The following is a 23,370-nucleotide window of genomic DNA, read 5'->3' as shown; positions in this document are numbered from 1 at the left end:
GGCCCGGGCCGGCGGGCCGGGGGCGCCCGCCCCTGAGCCATACTGAGAGGAAGGGGGACGCTCCAGCTGCAGCCCTCGGCGCTGACAGGCCCTGCGCTTCTTTCGGCGTCTCTGCCCGAGCCGTAACCCTGCGCTGAATACTGACCATCAGCCGACCGCAACGGGGTCTCTGGCTGCACCCCGGGGTGCAGAGGGGCGAGTGGCCATGCTGCCTTAAGCCGCGGCAGGGCTCTGCTGTTCATTTAATTCTTGCCTTCCCATTTGCAGCCCAGCTGCTGTTCCCACCTCTGCCCCATCTGCACCCTGATATTGGGGTGCAGACACCAGCCTGATACTTCGGAGAAGGAGGTCTGAGTTACAAGTGGAACATAAATGAGGCATCCAGCTGTGCAGAAGGGCTGCTGTGGGCGCTGTCCAAGCACTCCCCTGCCTGTGGTCTGTGTGAGCCAACACAAGCAGGACGCAGGAACAACCACAAACCATGGATGAAATGGAAAGAGAAAATGTAATCTCGGTACCTCACAAACCGGGGGTCTCTGAAGCAGCACTGGAGCAGAGGCATGCAAGCAGGAGTGCAGGCACCGTGGAGCTCAGCCCTTGCTAGAGGGGGTCATCATTAGTGCGAGAGAATGTGTTTGAACCCACTGTTACTGCTTGTATTTTGGGGGTTCAAGCACACGTAGTTTTCCACTGTGCTTTGATCTTTTCCAACAGCAAGGCAGGAATCTCAGGCATGTTCAATAAGGTGCCTCTAAGTCCATCACAGCCCTATGTCTAAATGCATATATTCTACTTGTTGAGCACACAAGACTAAACAACGATTAATGTGATATATGTGTTTTCCAACACCTCAGGTGCAGGTCACTTAACAAAAAGGATTGTAAACATGCTTACTTTCCCAAACAGTCCGAGGGAGGCCCCTGCACAACCCCCCACCTTGGGCTCCACCAAAGGCTCAGGACTGCAAAGCAAGCCCAGGGTTACCTGAAGTGCGTGATATCTGCAGGAGCTGCCTACGCAGGGGCTGCTGCATGGCTCCTCCGAGCTTGCCTTTGGGGAGAGGCAGGGCAGGGCAGGGCCACTGCAAGTCCCAGCACGAAGTTAAATTTAGGCTTAGTGAGAAAGTACTGAAGGAAAGAGAAAGCCAGTTCCTGTATCGCCAGTGAGCTCCAGCCGGGCTCTCCCAGTGAAACTAGGACTGCTGCTGGAACATGCTGAGAAGCTGCAGGCCAGAGGCCTGAGGGGCACTGAGCCTTTGTCTCAGCCCAGGGCAGCACCAAGGCAAGGCTGGAGATCAGAGAACAAGAATGCCATGCAGGAACAGCATTCAAACCCAGGCCCCCAGCTTAGCCTCGGCTGACTTGTAGGACTAGGGTGAGAAAGAGAGGGAAAACACCTTTTCCTCATGCTAGAATTTTGGTTTAATAACTACTTACTAGGACGGCTTGGAACAGGAGAGCCTGTGGCTCAGCTTCAGCCACTCAAGGCATTGAAGGCGTTTAATGGATTTAAGTTAATCTATTATTTAATTATTAATATTATTCTTACTGATAATATTTTGTTACTTTTGCAAAAAATAGTACCCAGACAGTAAGAAGATATTTTATTTTGAGATGCTTTTAAAAAACGTTTTATTGTTCACTATGTGTAATATGCCAGTAACCATTGCATATAAAGGAAGCATTCAGAATATTATAACATATATATGAACAAAAAATACTTTACTTGTGACATTTTAAGATTGATGAGACTTTCTCTTATGTTACTGGTAAATAGACCTGATTTGTGAAAATTAGAATGCTATTGTCATTGAGGGATTACTATACTAATTCTATTATATTATAGGAAGTAAAAAGATAAAATATTTTTATAATATTAAGAATCTAAATAATTTACATACGGTACACATCTCTGTGTGTATTATATTCTAATACTTGAAGGGGATCGGGTTAATATTGAGTATGCAAGTATCAGTCAATGTTTATGTTCCCATGAAAACAGACCTCTCTAAAAAGCAAACACTAAACAGAACAAACCTATAGTTAGAGGATTTTAATTTCAAGGTTCTGCAAACTGTAAAGTTCAAGATAAACGCATCAAGCTGAATATCTTAGCTAAGCTTAAATAAACACCTTGAATGCCTTTTCACAATTACAGAGCAAAGGCATTTGAATAACAACATACTGCATTTTCAGTAGCTACAAGTAATTCCAATTTGCTCTATATAATCTCATACTTATTGTGAGGGTTTTCCCAGGTCAAAGCTCTTTCTACTTCTCCACCTTAGTAATTTGATAAAGTTAAGACTTGCACTGAAGATTTTGTCATGATGAAAAACCATTTTGTAGAATATATCAATGGGTAGATCTCCATTTGGATCTGCGTATTTCAGGGTTGTCATCGGAGTATACAAGGTGTTGGTCTGATGGCGAAATGGTGGATTTTCTGCAAGAATTATCTTTACTGTATGCTGTCAAGAATGAGAAACAGAATTGTTAAAGAACCTTTAGTTTTCTGTTAACCAGAGGAAAAGTAGAAGTGCTAGAATAATGTAAAACCTTTATGTCATTTTATTAGAATTTCATTAGAATTTTTTCTTGAAATATTTTTAAGGCCACAGAATTACTTCTTATTTATTCTTAGTGCTATTTCTGTTTATCTATACATCTAGCATCTTACACCTCAGTATCCTGAATAGTCCTCCAAAATTATGCCTATATGCCCACAATAGGTAAATCCTTTCTTTTACAGTTCACTGGGAAAGGATCGGAACAGTGCACTTTACAGCAAGATCTGGGAACCTTCAGTTGACACTGAAGCTATTCCTTAGCAGCAAGCACCTGAAATCATTGTCCCCTTCCACAGCTTGCCTAAACTTGTCTTCCTGCAGGAAGCCCCAAACACCAGAAACTACGTCCATGTATCTTCTTTTGTGCCTTGGTGGTTTGGGATAGCAGAGTGAACTCGCATTAGCGGTGGGATTACTAGTGAGATGGAAAGGAGAGAAGCTGTAAACAATGGTGGGAACCCTGTGTAGATGTATGGTAACACTGCAGAATGTCCAGACTTCACCAGATGATGTATAAGTGCATCTAATACCTCAGTAGCATTTAAATTACAATTCACAGCTGTCTTCAATACTTCAAAATGAACATTCTTTTAATACTATAAAGGGTTTTGTTTAAAACTCTTGAGATTCTCTTGGGTTTTTAAAAGTAATTTTAAATTGTGGAAATTACACTTAATCAAATCTAATGCTTCTATCAAAAAAAAAAAAAAACACCAACCAACCAGGCATTTGTAAATTACAAAGAAAAAAAATTCAAGAAAAAAGAAGATGGAGAATTGTTGATGAGTTACCTCTGCAACTTCTTCAGCACTTTGTCCCAGGCTCTGGAAAATTTGTTTGTAATTTTTAAGGTAAATATTAGTAAACATCTCAGCTGTTTCCTCATCTGCAGCTGAAAGATCCATTTTCATTCCATCTTCAAACACTTTTCTTTCAAACTCTGTAACCACTGGGCCTGGTTCAATCAAACTTAACCTGTTCAAAAAGCAAAGATACACTGGTTATTAACTGTCCTCCATGGGAAATACACCTCTATCCTTCTCAAAAAGAATATCGAAGAGTTGCACTACCAGTACGTGGTAGCTAGCAATATTACACAGTACATTCTCTAAAGGCAATCCGTACCACATTATTGCTCTCATGCTTGTGCCCATCCACATATCATAGAAATCTGCGTAGCCTAAATTCCAGGGAAGTGCTATAACTTAATTCATGGCAGAAGTAAGCACAGTTGTTTCCTGCTGTCTCACAGCTAGGGAATTTATCCACAAGAGCTTACCAAATATTACGAAAAATAATTAAAGGATGATAAAATTAATTACTTTCTGGACAAAATCCTACATAGATTTCTTTGTTACAGCTTTCCCATGATAATACTAGAAGTAGCTGAAATAGAGGGGGGAATTACCAAAACGTGGATTTTCTATGTCAATCTGTCAGTGTTACATAATTCCAGATTGCTCCACAATATCATAACAAAATACAATATAGACAATTTTGCTGTGGGTGGACAAATTTTGGCTGCTGCCAAATCTGGAAAATTTTATTTTGCTTGATAGTGTATTACAGCAAATCGCTGAAATACGGTTCTTGCCCAGTTCTTTTCTCGGGCAGTAATTACTCCCAGCCACTATGTCTATCAAAACACTCTTTGGGATAGGACCTTTTTCTAGAGTTGAGTTCTGATCAGGCTTTTCTTTAGAACTAAACCAAGCTATTGACTTTGACGGCAGAATTCCAGCTCCCGCTGCAATTAAAGCCTTTTCTCTTGTATCACTCTTCGCACTAGCCCTTGAACTTTTCCCATTCTACTTTCTTTTTTCAACTTCCTTTTTATTGGATCTCATAGTCTTGAAATTTTACTATGATTTCTTGTATAGCCTGTGTATTATTACAATATTTTAAATCCCTCCAAACTTTTCAGAGCAGTATGCAGAATCACAGTTTGGATCCTGCTTTGTCTCTGAAATCCCATGATAGCAGCTGTCTCTTCTCCCACAGCACAAGGGCTAAATGTTTAGGCACACAGAGATGCAATGGATATTTAACAATTGTTGGACTTCACACAAAGAATAAGAACAGAATTAGATGAATGTGAATATACATGTGACAATCAACCCCCGAAGTCCCACAGTCAATGAACAGGACTATTAAATACTTAAATACAGTCTTAAACATTAAGAAGCCGTACACCACATTCTTCTCACTTTCCTCCCACCTCCCATCATTATAGGTATCTCGCCCTATGTTCCATTCTGATGGATTTCCACTTGCAGTCTATGACGAGCCCTTGACCTTTTTCATCTGTGAACTACCTAAGTTGTTTGTTATCCTTTCAAAAGGAAAATATTACAGATTGATAGTATAATTTTACTCCTATGATACTGTATGCAAAAATCTGTTTTCAGAAGTGTTACATAAATTGTATTTTATCCAAAGCTAAACAGCCTTTAACTGTTCAAGAGAACATGTTTATTTTAGTGTCTATAATTTTTATTTGCTTATGTATTGTGAAGAATGTGGACATTTCTATGCTTTTTGTAATGTAAGATTTCCATGGGTTCCTCAATCTGTTTCTCCTAGATAGCAGCAAGCTTTAAAAATGTGTTTGCTAGCTCTGAATATAGTTAAAACTATCTAAAATACTGTTTACACCAGTGGATCAATACTTACTGCAGTTTGAACTTGAGTGCTTGTATGGCTAAACTTTCGCAGAATCCTTCCACAGCAAACTTAGATGCAGCATAAACATCATTAAATAAGATACCTGATGGTACAAACAAAACATCCTGAGAATGTGATTGTATACAACATACTAATAGTTTTGTTTTTAAAACTCTTGTATTTTCCAAAAATTTCTAGTCTTGCTGGGAAACCAGTAGAAAAATCCTTGTGTATACTGAATCTAAATACTGATTTTTTGCATTTGTTCTCAAATTTGTTCATTCTAGGAAAGGATGCTCGACTAATGCTTTCCCTCCTTCTAGCTGATACTGTGATCTCTTTGGATGATATTAAATGTTTTGTAGTCTAAGATATGAAAGTGCCTGTACATACAATACCATCTGCATTATTCATCAGCAAGACTTCAATAGGCTATAGATGAATACAGAAGCTGAGTGCAATACAGGAGATATGATTATGCAAGGGATACAGCTTGCATCTGAGTGATTTAGAAAAAGCACTACATTGATCCATTTAGGTGGATGGTAAGTATTGTATTTAACAGTAACAACTCTTGCAGTTTGACTCAGGACCTTTGCTCACCAGAATAATCCAGGTAAGATCAACACCACTGTTGGAATAATTGAAAAAAATACAGCTAGACCAGATGGAACACAGGAGTAGGAGCATCATTATCTGTTGCTAAAATTAGACTCTGTGGAGTTTTATGAGAGGAGAAACTTTAAAAAAAGGTGGTACAGTTGTCCAGGACATGATTGGATTTTATTCTGTTATTATTGTACAGAGCATAGTAAGCCTGTTTGTCCATCCCCATTATCTTTTCCAATAGGGAAGAGAAAGTAATTCTACAAAGCTCTGGTTTCCAGATAATAAAAATAGAATAATTTTTTTTTAAATAAATAAAAATAATTAGAGTTGGAATTAAAACCCTAAAAAAATGTACTCTGCAGGTTTTGTTGTTAAAATGTCTTGAGAGTAGTCGTGTAGTAACAAACTACCTAGATGCTACAAACTACAAACAAACTACAAACAAACTACCAAACATCAGGTTTAAGTGCTGTGCTTTTTATAGTTGGAACTTCAGCATTGCAAAGCACAATAGTTAGATATGCTAGCTCCTACTTTTTTTTTTTTTCCCCAGATGAAAAGATGTAAGCTTTAGATTTTGAATACTGAGCTCTTAGTTCAAACAAACAAAACCAAAAAAAAAAACAACTTTGCCTTGTATTCCCATAACACTGCTTATTATAACTATGTGCCCGCTCTTTCTCCTCTTCATGTCAGGCAAAATCTCCTTCAGGAGTCGAACCAGTCCAAAGAAGTTGGTATCCATCACAGTTTTCATTTCATCTATGGTCTGACATTCAATAGGTCCAATGAGCCCCATTCCAGCATTGCTAACTGCACAAAATGGAAGACAATAGTAAGGAATAATGCCCATAAACATTTACTTGTAATCGTTACTTGAAAGTAAAATGAGGATTAAGGATTAAATGATCCTTAAATAATCCTTAAAGAAAGGATTAAAAGATGTTATTCTGTCACTAAAGCTTTGCAAATACACTTGAAATAGCCATGTTTTTTTGTTTTTAATTATGCTTTTAATCCAATTTAAGTAATCTGATATTTTGCATTTTAACTAGTTTATTTCTGATTAGTCATTTTTCTTTAAATTATAAAAAGATTACAGGAAAATGACCCAAGTATGATCTATATTTGTTCATAATTCAGTATTAAGAATTAGAGGCTACCGTCAATACCCACAGGAATGAACAGAAGGCTTCAATTTATTCTAAAAGGTCATAGACCAGGCCATATTTTGGTCTGCTTTTTGTTTTATTTTTTAACATTCATATCTTCAAGGAAAAAAAAGCAAATCAAAACACACGCTTCCATTGATTTTTATTTGCCTCCTGGATATTTATAAGTAGGGAGTGATTCATAGAACTGGCATTCTGCACTACAACTAGTACATCAAATTAATAATACAGTTTGCAGAAGAAGCTTGTTAAGTAGTGCTTTAATAATTACTCAAAATTAAGGCAGGTCCATAATTTTCTATTAGAGAAGATTTAATAGTCGATGGTGTAAGCAATTTCCATCTTACTAATATATTAGTATTTATTTTTAGCAAAAAAATAAGAAAACACTTATTGTTGAATGATTTATACAATTACAATTCTTGATACAAAATGAAAGTACCCTTACTTTCTTTGCATTTGTTCTTTTACTTGCTAATTCCCAAATGCTGTTGCTTTCTTAGTACAGAGAGCTGTTGCCTTCATTGTAAATAGGGCTATGCTTCATCAATAGGGCAGAAAGTCTTGTACATGAAGATGCCAATTTAGGCAAAAGTTCGCTTCTCACATTTACTGAAAACTGTATCGTCTTATCCAAGACACTTCTCTATGATCAAGCTTCTCCTTTGTAAACAGTGTAAACAAGCTTCCCTACTTCATAGGAGCCTGGTGAGATTTAATCCACTCATGTCTGCATGAAGCCTTAAGAATCTTGAATAGAATACACAATAATAATTATTATTACTTTGATCCTTTTACAATACACTGATGAAACTTCTCCAGGGTATTTGAGAAGAACGTTAAATAGAAAACTGGTATCTTTTCATAGCATACACATCCTGTACTTGCCTAGGACATCAATCCTTCTGTCAGGGATACTGTTCACACAAGTTTTAATAGACTGTTCATCACAGACATCCAGTTGTTTAATTTCGAGGGTTTTGCCCAGCCTGCGACCTGCAGCTTCCTCGAGTGGCTCTTTCTTGGCCAGATTCCGCATTGTGGCATACACTGCAACACACCAGAACCAACAGTTACCAGAAATAAAACTTTACCTGTGGCAATCTTACTGAGAAGTATTAAAGAATATTGCTTTTACATCCATATCTTAAATATCAGTAACAGAACCCAGATAAAAACTTAAAGTAGAAGGAATCTGTTTTCAATGTATATTGCCACTGATTTCCCAGAGTCTGGTTCTGAAATCTTCAAGAAATTCAAAAGGAGAATTAAACTGCCATGCACATGAAGAATATGCAGCGTATGAAGATAATATTATCACCAAAACTTTAAATAATGGGTAAAGTTATGCCATTGAATTATTTTTAGGTACCTAAAACCTAGTTTTGGATTCCAGATTTTTTTTTTTTTTTAAATCACCGTCAACATGCTTAGCAGAACAACCATAATTTTATTACAAAGTGGAAGACAGATGCTTCCTTAGGTTTGCAAAAATGTCTATTTTTGCAAGCTACTTCTCAAAATAGAAATTAGTTTTATCATTATTGTAGCCTAATTACACGGAAAACTATGAATCTGCATCCAGTCGGTTAGCAGTAAAATACTGTGAGAGAAATTGTGAAAAACTGAATTACTACAGGTTACTGTATTTGCCTTGCCATCCATTTTCAATCATAGCAAATGTCCCATTTTGCAGCAGAAAGACAAATCCCAGCCCTTTTGTTTACCCTCTTGTGCCTACACAGTGTTGGCATAATGAAACATGCCTGAAGGAAAAGATAGCAAATTAAAGAACTGTTAATTTCTTTGGTCCTCAATTGGGCATGTACATTTCATTCAACAAAGATTTTAGTAGCCAGAGCTGAAGCTAACTACAACTGTGAATGTATATCAAAGGTAGCCTACTGCAGACGTTTTCAGCTATTTGTTTTCATACTACTGTCTCTTTTTTTTTTTTTTTGGTAAACTATTCAGTTCAAGTAGCTGTTCAGCTTCAATACAGGTACAGAAATATCATCTCCTTACAAAAAGTAGTATATTTTCACTGTACTGTATTTTCATGACAGTGGGAGGAAGGAAACTAAAAAGAAACAAGTCGCCAAACTGAATACAATCACCTGTTAAATCACAGAGGAAAAAAAAAATAGTACTGTCTTGAAGAATATCTTTTTATAAAGGTAAGTAACAGATATATCGTTACCTTTAAATCTTTTCTGTTCATCTTTTGCCATTTTTACAGCTAAGGCCAGTCCAATCCCTGAGGAGCAGCCCGTAATGAGGACATTTCTTCTCGCCATTCTTTTCACTGGGTGGTTCACGCAAGAGTTCTTGTTCAAAGGAGCAGCAACCTAAATGTAGCTACAGTATAATGTCATTGGCCTTTAATGCTATCTCCAGCTTTCCTGAGTCAACAAATCTGAAAATGCACACCTGGACCCTGCACGATTAAGGGATAATCTCCAACTAGACAAAAACAGAAGCAGATGCTCCTGCATGAGCTTATAATCTGCATTATCAACATGGACTATATTTAATACAAACTTTGATTATTCTTTAAAATGAGACATTCGAAAGCTACAGAGATTTTTTTTTTTAATAGTGGAATAATCAGTTTGCATACTACTGGCAAGAAAAGCCTTGCCACAGTTGACACTACAGACTGTTTGTAATTCCTCCACTCATGTCTATGGAAAGTGAACTGTACCCAAAATGGGATCCCACTGCCAAAGGTGTTCAGACTTCCTACACTTAACAGCACTCTCCTCATTCTTTTGCAACAGAATGACAGATGGATTTCTTCCCTGATGCCTTAGAATTACAAGAGTCCTAATAGGCTTTAGAGAAAATTGAAATTGAAAAATGGGATGTGGATTTGGAAAGAGTCAAGTTGTTTAGACAGATTCCTCACATTTCTTTTTGGCACTGTTCCCAACCAAGAACAGAGAAAGTAATCAAGTATGCTGGCAGGGGAGGGCAACCAGGAAGACATTGAACAGACCAGCTCAGTACATCCTTGCTAACACTGAAATCTCTTTGAACACTTTCTATTCACCAATTGAAAGTTGAAAATAAAAATAAAAAAATAAGTAAGAACTAGCACGATGCCTGACTCCGTTTTAGTTTTGGAAAAATATTCCACCAACTTTGCATACAAACTCTGAATTAAACATGGGGACATTTTGTCTGGCAATTTGGTGCAGTTCATGTTCAACATACAGTAACTGTAGGCATACTACATTCAGAAAGAAAATCAGTCTCTTGTGAAATTTGTAACCCATGCTGAGTGACAGAAAAAGAATTAATAAGCAATTAGCCTTCTGAACAGTATTCAGCTAATTTCAATGCCATTATACATAGAAAAATGTTTTCCAAGATTCAATAACCCCATGTTAATGCAATGCAGTTCAGAAGAATGAACTTAGTGTTCCAGGATTTGCATAGATGTAAATTAGTTAGTAACTCAAGAAAAGTAGGACTCTACAGACACACTTAACTGAAATTATAATATTAGGGGGGGAAGAGTCCCTCTTTTCCAAAACAAATAAATTCACAGTATAAGTGGAATCATTAACTTCTCAGGCTAGCAACAAAATAGCAAGACAGCATCTGAAGTTAATATGAAAATTTAATTATCATTCTACTTATTTATAAGGTTTGACCCACATTTTTACTAGAGAAGTTAGTATCCAGATACACAATTTTAGTGCAAATGCTATTTAGCTGATTCAGATATTAGGCAAATTGCTTTTGCTGCTCATGCACATTTATATTTAGTGCATGTAGGAGGAGCAAGAGAGGCTTTATGCAACACTACGTTAGTGGAATTCCACTAGTGTTATGATGCAACTGTAATTACAGATTGGTCATATTTTCCACTTGAAATCCTTGTTTGAAGGGCTTACATGTTCCTTTGCTTAAAAAAAAAAAAAAAAATCTGCCTGAAATTTGATACATAGATTTCTAGCCTGAAGGCAAACTGATCTGCCTAAAGAGAGGGTAAAAATTAAAGTAGTTTAGTATTTTTCAGTTATTACACTAGTCAACCTAATTCTAATATTTTTCATTTACTATTACACAGAGAAACAAATAACTTGATTTAAAAACATACAAAATATTTATTTCCATAAGTGAACACTTTTTTTTTTGCTACATCATAATTTTCATAATAGCAAAATAAATAATCTGAAACTGCTGAAATACTGTAGATGAGTGTATCTTGACCTTGACAATGGTAGCAAAACTTGTGCCCAGTTTTGTGTAACCACTTAAAGTAGAATGGTTGCATTTGTGGAACATGTTTGCATACACAGTGAAAGGAATTTAACACACTTCCACCTGCAGAGTTGCTGAAATACAACAGATAGAAGTGTATCTTGGCCAAAAAAACTAATACAAAAACCACTTTACTGGGTCCTAATATGTAATTGCATTCTGTTCCTCTGCTTTATGTCAAGTAGCTTTATCAACTTGATTTTCTGAAGGATGAATCACATGTAACGCACGTAAATCATGTTTGCATTAATCAGACTCAGATTTAGGCCTCTTCTAACCATATTTGCAGTTTCTGACACTTATGTAAACACAAAATTGTTAGAAATAGGGGCCGCTAGCCATTTGTATTAGCTAAGTTGTGTAGTACTTTTGGAAAACTGTAAATAAATATATTTTAGAATGCATAGTTATTATGCCATTTTAATCAATGGAAATTTTTGTACGGATTTTGGTTTGGAAAAAAAATATTATTTTTTCTGGGAAAAATGTTCAAGTTCTATGGCCCTGTCCCACACCCCTTTGCACGGGAGAGATACTGCTGGGAGTAAAGCAAGCAGGTTTTGCTCATGTCTACGATCAAATCGGTATCCTAAAACAACTTACCAGCAGGTCAGTTTTAATAAGATATTGTGTCTGCAACATTGTATGTGTACAAAAAAAATTAAAGTATTCCCAAACAAAAATTGTTAATAAGGTAATACCATTGTGCTCTTAATTAGAAGTTAGATGTGAAACACAAGTACACAGTTTAAAATCCTTGGAAAAAAAATGACAGCGGAAATTGATTCCTGCAACCCAAGATACTTAAAAAATAAAATTTATTTCTCAAAAATAAAGATGTTATTATATCAAGGCAATAATCTCAAAAACAGTTGGAAAAATAAAAGGTTGTCATTTGTGTCAGTAGAAATAACCACATTCATTGTTTACAAATATAATGTTAAAATTTCCTCTTCGAATGCACGATTATGATGCCAGCAACAGCATTCCTGGGTTGCTGCTTGTCCAGTAAGCAACATTCCTTTCTTCACAATTCTTGCCCCTGAAACAAAATATCGGTGATCAGAACCTTCCTTTAAACTTCTGCACATGATTTACGCTATCTAAATCCATTTGTACTAATATGTTACTTTTCATTATTAAGATTTATCTTAAAAATTCAAGAAAACTAGCTGCAGGTCTCAAGCCCATGGCTTCCTTCTCAAGTTCTGCTGCCTAGACTGAAGCAATTAATGCTTTCTTCTTCTTTATTCTTGTAATTGAAGTGCATTTGCTTTCAAAATGAACATAATTTACAAATTTTTCAACATATATTAAGTTCTAGCAGATAAGTAGGAAAATATTATGCAGAATATTTTGAGAAGAAATCTTCATATACAAATCCCTGTAAAAATTTTGTTCAGTTTAAAGGAGTGCTGTCTTTTGAAATAACTCCTCTGTGTAAGGCTTAAGGTTTCACGTGAACCACGTTATTGTGTTTAAGTTCCTAACAACTTACGTTTCTAACAATTCAGGAAGTGTTTACAAAAACCTTATCAACAGCATCAAATGTATCAAGTATCAAGAGGAAAAAAGTCTACGATTTTTATGAATACAAAGTGAGGAAAATCTAATTAACGTTAATGTAAGTTTTCTAGATTTTCTACAATATACAGAAATAAATGCAGCCAAAATACAGTATGTTTGGCACTGGGGTTTGTTTGGGTTTTTTTTTTTTCTTCATTTCTAGAGGGTTAGCCCCCCCTTCCTCTGTTAAAAGACAGGCTTACATGCTGGACCTAAGTATTTGACAATTCATTTGCAGAAAAAAACCAAACAGGAGTATATAGGTGATCAAAATGGTCTCTTCTAGTATATCATCCACCGCAGCTATGTTTATGTTATCCAGTACTGTGGCACAATATTTCATAACATCCCATAATACTATGGCTCCTGCTAATTATAAATATAAAAGTAATTATGTTGTATCTATTCATGTTTAGCTAGACGCGTATTCTTTATGAGGAATGCTACAGAGTACACAGACATCTATAAGTAGCACATAATAAGGTTACAGCTAACAAATGAAATATTACAATAACTTCTAATTTATTTATTTTTACTATGTATACTTTTACAAAAAGGTAAAAATTGCTTTTTTAAAATCAATCTTTGTAAGCTCTAATTTTTTCTTACTTCACTTACCATTTTTAACACAATTTTATTTCTCATTTCAGTAAGGAACTGCCACTTTGCTATACGTCAAACCTGGGGTTTGGGTTTGTTTGTTTTTAAATTACAAAAATTAGTTCAATTTCCCGGAAAAATGAAAAAGACATTCTGAATGTTCAGTAAGATGTTTCCAGTTCCTTCATTTGGAATACTTACAACTTCTAAAGGTAGCAGAGTGCTGTATTGTTAGAAGATCTTCACTGCAGATTAAAGCTGAGATGGAATGACTCAACTGAAAAATCTGTGACCTGGTTATTTCATGAGACCCAAAAGGGCAGAGTAGACCAGGACAGAAATCAACTCTAGCTAACAATTCCTTCCCTGAACTAACATATTTCCTGTCATCCACAAGGAAGGTAGTATATTGAGGGGAAAAAGAATTAGACAGACAGACACACACACACTGCTCCTTTTCCCCAGACAGATTTAGTAATTGAGATTTTAGAACTAGGACAAAAAGTTCCTGTGGAAGATTGGTCAGTCAGTCTGCAATGTGTTACCAATGGAGAAAGTCTTTTCTTACATGATATATACATATATATATACACACACACACACACAGAGTTTTTAAACAAAGAAGCAACCGTATCAACATTCTAAGCAGAGCCAGAACTCCTCCACAATACACTTCATATTTTAGGCTGAATGCTTCCAAAATCCAGTGTTTTATCTACTTAACTATGATGCAAATAAACCTGAAATTTTATTTCCTTCATCCCAAGTCTCTAAAGGAACATGACTGGAGTAGGCCTATTTTCAAAGCTTTTCTTACCTCATTCTTGGGCCTCCCCCTATATGGTATTACTTAGCAAAATGAATAACAAGGCAATTTGTCTGGAAAGCAAGGGTCTAGTCAGCAGTTGTACAGGGGCTAGCTAGCTATTCCTTTCATTTGGAATCATCCTCAAAATCTTAGGAAAAGTTGGAAATATGTTATTGATATGTGTGAAAGGTAGCAGCATGTACTGTCCTGTTCTCTACTATCATAAATAACCTTTAATAGAAACTGAGATGGAAGAGCTGACATGGCTTTAATTTACAGGGAGAGAACCTTGAAATTCAGCTGCGACACAGCCAAACCTCCATGATCTAGAATACAGATCAAATGCCTTTGGTGACTACACAGTAAGACGACTTCTCTGATATCTTATCCTAGTTGAAAGAAATAACACACAAGTGTGGCATAATCAAAACGGCAAGAGCCATTTCAGTTTTGGCGTTTACCTCTAGCTGTCGAGCATCTTTTAATGAACTTAATTCTGCTGAAAACCTGTTTATCTCAGATTGCATTTGTACTTGTAGTGACTGATTCATGCCTGAAACCAAAGATTTGTACAATTCATAAAGTAAAATTAGCTATCTTCTCTATTCTCTCTGTATGCTCCTATTCACTACGCCAAAAAAAAAAAAATCTCTCTTCACATTCCTATAAGCATGCTAGATCTCAGTGCTCTTTTAATGCATTTATTTTCACAAGATAGATACTTAAGTCACAAGACGCTCTCATCATACAGCATATTGTTTCATTTCAAGGAAGACCATGTCCATAGCCAGAAAATCAGCTTAAAGACAATCAATATTCAAATTTCTCCACAAAGCAGACAATTAAGTGTGCTACTAAATTTGTAATTTTTAAATCATTCAACTGGTTTAACTTTAGAGGATTAAGATTCAGCAAACAACAGGATATAGAATACAATTACCTGGGGAGAAGTAATTATTTATTCTAAAGAGACATCGTATTGTTCCTTCTAGACAGTTACCATAATGGCATTAAAAATTGATAATTTGTTGTGTATCCCAGGAATATTTTACCTCTTCAGAGACCTTCTAGGCTCTGTTGTTTTCTTTCAATTTTTTTCTTCAGCTGATTTATTTCTTGATCTCTCTGGAGCAATTCAAACTCTTTTTCACGAAGCTCATCTTTAGAATGCTGGAGTCTCTTCTCCAAGCTCTCAATCTGAACAGGAAATGCAATTACATCAGAACAGACATTTTACTGAAATCAGGACAATTAAAAAAAAACAAAAACCACCCCAAACAAAACTCACAAATACCATCAGTATTACCTCTGACTTTGGATTTCCTTATCCAATCCTTATTTTATTTTTAGTCAACATTTTCCTTTTATTAAAACAGCAGTTTGGGAGCTATATCACATCAAGTAAAAAAAAAATACATTTTCATTTTTATACTGGTATTTCCCTGCAAAATTTTTAGTTTTAATTGACAAACGTAAGTATTTTTGCTGATATATTGTTAAGGTACTCCCTTCCCTCTCCCCACAATAAAGAACCAGTTTTATTCTTCTAGATTAAACGTGGCCAGGCATCGTGTCATAGGACCAGATTTTCTCATAGAATTAGCTGCCCTTTGTTAGGGAAACTGGCTTTTAAATTTAAGCAAGAATTACCTGTTTATTGCATTCCTTAATTTCTAACTCTGACTTCTCTAAATTGCACTCTAATTGAATTATTTGTTGTTCCATTTCTCCCCTATGTTCACGAACTGTCATATCCAACTGTGTAATCTAGAGGTAAAAAAGGAAGAAACAGAAATATTTTATTTTGAACTAGTATGCAGATTTTAAGAAGTAACATCACAAAATATTACAGCAAAAGGAATGAAACTAATCCTTTGTAGTCTGAAGAATATTCTCTCAAGTAGTCAATATAAAAATGCACCCTAGCTATCTCATTTTAAAAGTTCAGGCCAAACACAAAGAGAGAAGGGGAAAAAAGGGGAAAAGTCCAAATGTTTGGTCCTCAGATACACAAAATACAAACCTAGTTCTCATTTTAAACGGAATGTAATGAGTAGCTTAGTATACTAATACTTCTTGTTAGAAAGTCCCAAATTTTGCCAAAGTAAAAATAAATCCTATTGCTTTGATGAATTCCTGGAGCAGCTCACAGGATATTGTGGCAATACCCCTCCTTCTCTCTGCAACTCAAATATTCTTGGATACAAAGGCTGGTAACTCCTGCAGGAAGTAGCTATTAGAAGGCTAATTATAAGTAACAGAATAATAGCTTTTCCATGATGGGCATCAAATCCTGAAGCCAGAACAAAAGATGGAAAATATTTCAAGTGAGCTACAGAAATTTATTCACAACAAAGATACTGTTTCATATTTAGAGGTTGCTTTAGAGCTAATCAAATGTGCTCCAGAGCAAACAAGGAAAGGAATTTATCATCTCCAAGCACACTTCAGTGTAGAACTTTCTTTCGTTTTGTCAAACATCAAGACAACAACAACTTTATCACTAAGGAAGAATTATGGGACAGGTTTGCACAAGGCTTCTGTTCTAGCAAGAGTAGGGTGGTGGTCCCTTAGGGAAGCACAACCTGATTTTCCCCGTACCATAAGGCTTTAGTAACATACAGCTGGTTTTGAGGTTAACACTGTGGCTTTATTAACAGTACAATTTGGAATGATGTGTAAAGGGAATTAAACCTAGCGGACATTTTATAAGTTATCTACTACATAACAGGATAATTATCAGTAATATACTTAAGTTGATCTGACCTGAGCTGCTCTTTGTTTCAGTTCCCAATTCCTTTCTTTTAATGCGTGGTCCATGTCAAGGAGTTCTTGTTTTTTGTCTTCAAGTTCTCCCTTGCAATACCTGAAATTCTCTTATGTTTAATTGCTTAATGCACATTCAATTGCTTAGGTTCAAGTATCCAGCTTGAAAATCATAAAATCTATTACTTACTTAAAAATGTGAATCAACTAATTGATTGCAAAAAAACCAAAGAGGATAATTCTGTTAACTATATTCCAGGTAGAAATTTCCCAATAACTTCATTATTCAAGTTATTTAATTGGTTATCAGGACAACATATTATTGAGAAAGAATAGTATAAAAGAAAGTATCATTACTTCATGGTCAGAAAGGAAACTGGACAATTTCACTATCAAAAAAAAAGTGATTCCTCTTACAATTACTTCACAACTTCAGGATTCAGAAAATAATATTAGCAGATTTTAAAACAGAATTCATAGTAAAGAATTCAGCACCACTTTTAGAAATAAAAAGTGAGCTGAGGAGCTACTGTATCAAGTTATCTTACAGCCACAAACCACCTAAAAATTATACAGAGCTGCTAAGAAGATACAAACAGACCATCCAAACTACTTGCTATTACTGAGGAAAAACTAACACAACTAAGTTTTCATGATGGAAAAGATACCAGCTTACCTGAGCTCAGTCGTTAGATCCATGATAGCAACGTGCTTCTCCTCCAGAGAAGACTGTGCTTTCTGTAATGCCTCTTGCAATTCCTGAAGCTGTGTTAAAGTGATTTTTAATTCTCCACGGACATCCTCTAATGCAGATTCTAATTCTACTGTTTTCTGTAAGGCTTCCCTGTGGCAAGTCTCACTTTGAAGCAGCTTATCTTCTAAATCATTCACTATTTTACACACACACACACACACCACAAAACACAGAATGTTTAATCATCAGTAAGTCAGGGTCTTTATGCAATACCACTGCCTACTAGCACTTTTCATAATCAATTGTCAGTATCACTATTTCTAGCAAAATCTAGAAAAACAGTGACTTCGAGGTTATACAACCACCTTTTCATGTCACTTAAGTCTTTGCTGGTTTTATTCAGCTCATAATCTATAATTGACTTGAAATATAAGGATTTATCTAAAAACATTTGGCCAAGGAGAAAATACAGAAACAACATAGTAACTGAATATGTAGTGCTATGGAAAATGCAAGCAGAATGGCTAGTAAACCTCCTGTTTAAAAGAATGGTAAAATTAAATGGAGGAGAAGGGGTTGGAAAGTTTGTTATTTCCATAGACTCACTTGAGGGTTTTGTTTATTTTAAAAGAGCTGAATTTTTGTAAATAGCATATGCCTTTATTAAGCTTATGTGCCCTGTTTGATTGCCACATTAAGAATCTGCATTACCAATTTACAGGGGAAACTACTTATTCATTTCACCTGGGGTAAAGGTACATCCCACAAAAGTGAGAATTTGCAAAGGTCGGTTAAGAAAGTTTGTTGTTGTTGTTTGTTTGTTTTAAAAAGTCTTTTTTTGGGGGGGGGTGGATTTAGGTGGTTTTTTCCCCCCTCTTTCTTTTAAAAAACTGTGGAATCACCAACACATTTAAAAGAAAAAAAACAACCCCTCCATCAAAATTATCATATTTTTACTCTCATGTACTTGGTTATAAAACAATAGGGGAAAAAGGAAAGACGTCTAATCCGATAGATACATATAAAGAGCCTGATGAAAGGAAGTCTGAGAAACAAAATAGCAAAATTACCCTCATTTTCCTTTTCATTGAGCTCTGATCGTGCTTCTTCCAAAGTAATACTGAACTGATTTATCTGCATTGCTTTGTCTTCACCATCTCGTTTTAATTGCACTACTTCTTTTTCCATACTACTAAGTTCATTCTTGCACTGATCCATCTCCAATTTAATTTGTCTAAATAGAAGCAACCAAAACAAAATGAACCTTGTAATAACAAAAGCGACGTATGTCTGTCCTTACATGCTCCAAGACAAGCATTTGTGAATAAAATAAGAATTAAAAAAAGTCATATTAAGTAGGCTTTTTTCACAATAAACCCCATATTCTTTAGGACTATCAAGCCCTTCTAGAATCTACTATCTAGAATTACATGCAACTTGATATGTTTATGAGTTGAATTGCATTATGAAGTGCCATCTTAAAGGCTAAATAGGTTGCTGGGACACGCATTAATTCTGTTGGAAGATTGTTCCAGAAACTCATGCCTCTGCTAGCTAAAGACTTCCCTTCTGATTTCCAGTCTATGCTCATATGGAGACTGAATTGTATGACTATGTAGCTGAATACCATTTCAGATCACAATCTTTTCTTATTGGTATGTTTATCTGCAGAATATACCTCTCAGTTATTCTAAACCTACCTGATTGTACTATTAAGTTCATCCACCTTCTGCCTGTTTAAATCTGCTTCCTGAGCAGCTAGATGAAGTTTCTCCTCTGCCTTTCTCAACTCATCTTCTGCATATGCTTTCTGCTTCTGAAGCTCTTGTTCCAAATTGGATACCTATTTAAAATGGTATTTAAAAAGTGTTGGTACTTTTAAATTACATACCAAAGAAATACACATCTTTGTCTTGCAACTCACATAGCAAGTTTTAACACAACAGCTTTCTTTATAGTCTAAAATTTTATATAATTTGACTAGAACTTCGCCATTACATTTGAAAGACAAATAGTTTCTAGTAAACATAACAAGATTCAACTTTTTGAATTTCAATACATCTTTCCTTAAGTGCAGTCTAGGCTTTGATTTTCCAAGTACTTAGCCACTCTAATGCTAGCTAGTTTCTAGTAGCACAGAACCTGGCTTAAGACAAACCAAACCACTAAACTCTATTTTAGCTATATGTATAATAACTATCAACTCAGTTACCAAAGAAATGTTCAGATTTTAAAGGTATTACAAAAAGATATATAAAAGCATTTAATTATCTGTCTTTACATAGACACTTCTCACCGTACCATACCTGTTTTTCAAGTTTAGTTTGATTATCTTCTAGCTCTCCATTTCTAATAGTTTCTTGCTGTAACATTTGTTGCTGATGATGCAAAGTTTGTTGTAGGAGAATATTTTGTTCACTTGTGTCCTGAATATTCTGATCTTTTACTTTTATTTCTTTCTGTAAATAACGAACCTGAAAACACATTTATTTTCCATTACAATAAAACATTTTAATTTGCATCAGCTATTCTCTTCATTCTTAATGAGCACAGAATCACACCTATGATTCAATAAAACTTCTGTCTCGGAATGTAGTTGCATTACAGTTTCAACAGTACGCAACATCCCATAGCTCATCACCGAGTTGTGCTTTATAAAGTGAGGAAAGAAGTAACTTACCAGCCCTGGTTTTTGACTTCTTGCTTTCTAAATATACCTAAACTGGTCAATATTTTAAAAACATATATAGCAAAGATTTTTCATGTCTAAATTACTGAACTACTTTTCTTTCTGTCACTCTTCTTACTTTATTTCTCAGAAAGTCCTTGTTTTCCCCTTGAGATTTTTTCAGTCCTCCCCTTAATTTCTTCCTGCCTCTAAGACAATAGTCATTCCAATAAAAAGCAGGAATTCCGAGTGCCTAACTTGTGACATGTTGAATGGCCTGATTTCTCAGTGTTGAATGCCAAGAATTTTCTGAAAAAAGGAAGAGTTCTTAAAAAAAAAACCCAAACCCAAACAAACAACCAAAAAAACCCACTAACTGCTCACCCCAAAGTGGAAGTAGTGATTCTGTCACTTATAAAAACATTGGTCACAATTACAAAGCCATACTTGCTACCCTTGAGTTTCACACAGCATACAGTCTCTTCACATGCAGTATAACAACAGATTTTAGGGCTTAGAAAGTAGCAGTAAATATCACAGGCTTATCCGTAAGACAGACCACAGATTTCCATCCAATTACTCTTGTACAGGGTCTAGTAATCTCTGGTTGACTAAAGCCCATCTCTCAGCACACAGGGCAGCACTGACATGAACAGCTTATTATGAGAATTAGTTCATGTGGTTAGTCAACCGCACAACTAAAGATTCATAAAATAATATTTAAACTTAGTTCTTTCTTGGTTTCATGTAGTAGAGGAAAGTATGATAAAACTTGAAGTAAAAATATTCTTATGCCCAGGACTTCTTCCCCATTAAGGTACTTGAAACACAAATCAATTACATGCACCTCAGTTTATACTGCAATAGGGCATGCTCCATTTTTTTTTTTCCAAGATAATGCTTTCTTTCACTTAATTCTGATTTTGTTACTTCTCTCAACAATTCATTTATCTTCGTATTTCTTTTCCCTAAGCTTATCCAGTGTTTCCTAGTTATGATTTTCCCCTTTACCTTCAGAAAATGTACAGCCTTTTCCCAGCTTACTTCCTATTCGCAGTTACTGCTGCGTTTTGTATCTTATTTCATAGACAAGCTTTTAGATTAAATAATTCATAACAAGCATTCTCTGCAATACAGAAGAGTTGTTAAAACAATCTGTTACCTCTTCAGACTTTTTTTTGAGCTGATTTTCAAATATCTCCTTATTTTCTTGTGACTGACTCAAATACAGTGCAACTTCTTCCTTACATACATCTAGTGCTGATTCAAGTTGTCTCACCTAGTTGAATGTAACAGATTAATTAAAATTAGATGGCATAGTTTTTAATAAGTAGTCTAAAAATTGTTAAAACACATCTTTGTGCAAAATGTCTGAAAAGCTACATTTTTATCTAAAGACTATTAAAACAGGCATGGAAGATTATGCAATAGTATTCAGAAATTAAAATTATTTGTGAAATTAAACTAAAATACTTTAGACTGTGTTTAAATCAGATGAGACTATCAGTTAAGAAAAGATATTCCAGTAGTTGTCAGTAGCTGGAATTAAAAAGCAAACACTTGCCCAATACCAGGTCATTAGGCCACGATGTTTTATTACATCTAGAATTGTATAAAAAAAATTGGAATGATCATCATGTGATTTGTGACAAGTCTTTTTCAAAAATAATATTCAGATCTTAATACAATTCATTTTAGAAAGCTACTAAACAGCATTTTTTTCCTCTCTGCACTGAGAGACAGTGCCTGAGTTCTACCAAGAGAGAAAGGAAAAGCTTTTAGCAATGTCAACAGTGTTAATCTATTTAAGCTTTTACTATTAATTTGGATTTGAGTAACCTCTAACAAATATCTTTAATGAACAAACCCCCAGAGGTCTTAAGACATAGTAATTAAACTTTTCCTAACTGTTTGGTTTCAATGCTAGGAAGACTTTTCTCAACAACGGGAATTGTGCTGAATTTAGCTGTGGATTAGCTAATGCTTTAAATGCTACCAGTTTTCTAAGTCATATTGGATTGTATACCTCTCTCCCCAACCGAATGAAGAGCTTTTTGAAGAAAAGTGACGATGGGTCCTAATTTTAAATTTCTGGAAAACATCCCAAGTACTACAAAGCCACTTGCATAGAAAACTGGTCCAACACAAGCTCAGAAAGAGCATGCTACCAGCTAAGTCCCCTGTATCTTCTCCTAGTGATATCCTGAAGATTTAATACTGTTTGAAACCTGACTGTGGTAAATCACCACATGGCAATAGTTTATTAAAATACTGTTGCAAGTGCTGCATGGAAAATATTTATCAGGAAGAGGTATAAATGGCTAAAAACATGAATATTATTATGATATCACATATGTCTAAAATATGTCATATCTGGAGCAAAAACCTACGTAACATCTTTGTTAGACAATGTTTTACTTTAAGAGTACAACAAGTACAAATCTGCCCTATTTGTAACTATAGTAATTTTATAAAGCAATTATGCATTGCATAATCTCTTACTGCAGGTTTCACCATACTTCTTGTAATTAAAAAAAAAAAAAAAAAGGAAGACTTCAGGTTAACAACTTCTGAAATATTTCCTTGAGACAAATTTCTCTAAAGCAGCCTTACTATAGATTTTCTATACAGGATAAAAGGAAATACACCATTACTGCAAACTTGAAAAATATTAATTGAAAATTACAAAGAGCTTACTAACTTTGATTGTTTCTTCTGTTAACTGACTTTTCAGCGCTTTCAATCCTTGATCTTTCTTGATATTTTGATTTTCCATTTCCTGTTCGTACACATATTTTTATTCAAGAGAACAAAATGTAAATATAGTAACAGTAATTTAACTAATAAAAACTCATACTAAAAATCAGGGGAAAAAAAAAATAGATCAGTGTATTTAAAGCACCATTGCTTGTATACTGTATTTGTGTACATCATACTCTGAAGTGAGCTTGGTTCCTGATAGGTGTCCCTTCATATTCTACA

General features: G+C 35.3%; 2 protein-coding genes across 2 annotated transcripts in view; both read right to left on the bottom strand.

Annotated features, from left to right (window-relative positions):
• Positions 1-2,236: 2,236 nt before the first annotated feature.
• On the bottom strand, positions 2,237-9,311 carry RDH8 (retinol dehydrogenase 8 (all-trans)). Its single transcript, XM_009884899.1, has 6 exons — positions 9,215-9,311; positions 7,903-8,064; positions 6,476-6,655; positions 5,243-5,336; positions 3,361-3,544; positions 2,237-2,470 (listed from the first exon to the last, which is right to left on the bottom strand). Exons 1-6 carry the CDS (start codon positions 9,309-9,311, stop codon positions 2,237-2,239), a joined length of 951 nt encoding a protein of 316 aa, XP_009883201.1.
• A 6,005-nt stretch (positions 9,312-15,316) lies between these two features.
• CCDC18 (coiled-coil domain containing 18) overlaps positions 15,317-23,370 on the bottom strand; it is a 21,330-nt gene continuing 13,276 nt past the window's right edge. Inside the window, exons 15-24 of the mRNA XM_009884897.1 lie at positions 23,090-23,167; positions 21,551-21,667; positions 20,027-20,194; positions 19,421-19,563; positions 18,791-18,954; positions 17,837-17,916; positions 17,703-17,773; positions 17,027-17,126; positions 15,911-16,027; positions 15,317-15,457 (exon numbers count right to left, since the gene is read on the bottom strand). Coding sequence (XP_009883199.1) covers positions 15,317-15,457; positions 15,911-16,027; positions 17,027-17,126; positions 17,703-17,773; positions 17,837-17,916; positions 18,791-18,954; positions 19,421-19,563; positions 20,027-20,194; positions 21,551-21,667; positions 23,090-23,167 — 1,179 coding nt within the window. The remainder of the gene's footprint in view (positions 15,458-15,910; positions 16,028-17,026; positions 17,127-17,702; positions 17,774-17,836; positions 17,917-18,790; positions 18,955-19,420; positions 19,564-20,026; positions 20,195-21,550; positions 21,668-23,089; positions 23,168-23,370) is intronic.

The sequence above is a fragment of the Charadrius vociferus genome, unplaced genomic scaffold (genome assembly GCF_000708025.1).
Source record: "Charadrius vociferus isolate BGI_N301 unplaced genomic scaffold, ASM70802v2 scaffold163, whole genome shotgun sequence".
NCBI lineage: Eukaryota > Metazoa > Chordata > Aves > Charadriiformes > Charadriidae > Charadrius > Charadrius vociferus.
The sequence above is the reverse complement of the archived record's forward strand: the minus strand, read 5'-3'. Positions and strand labels throughout refer to the sequence as shown.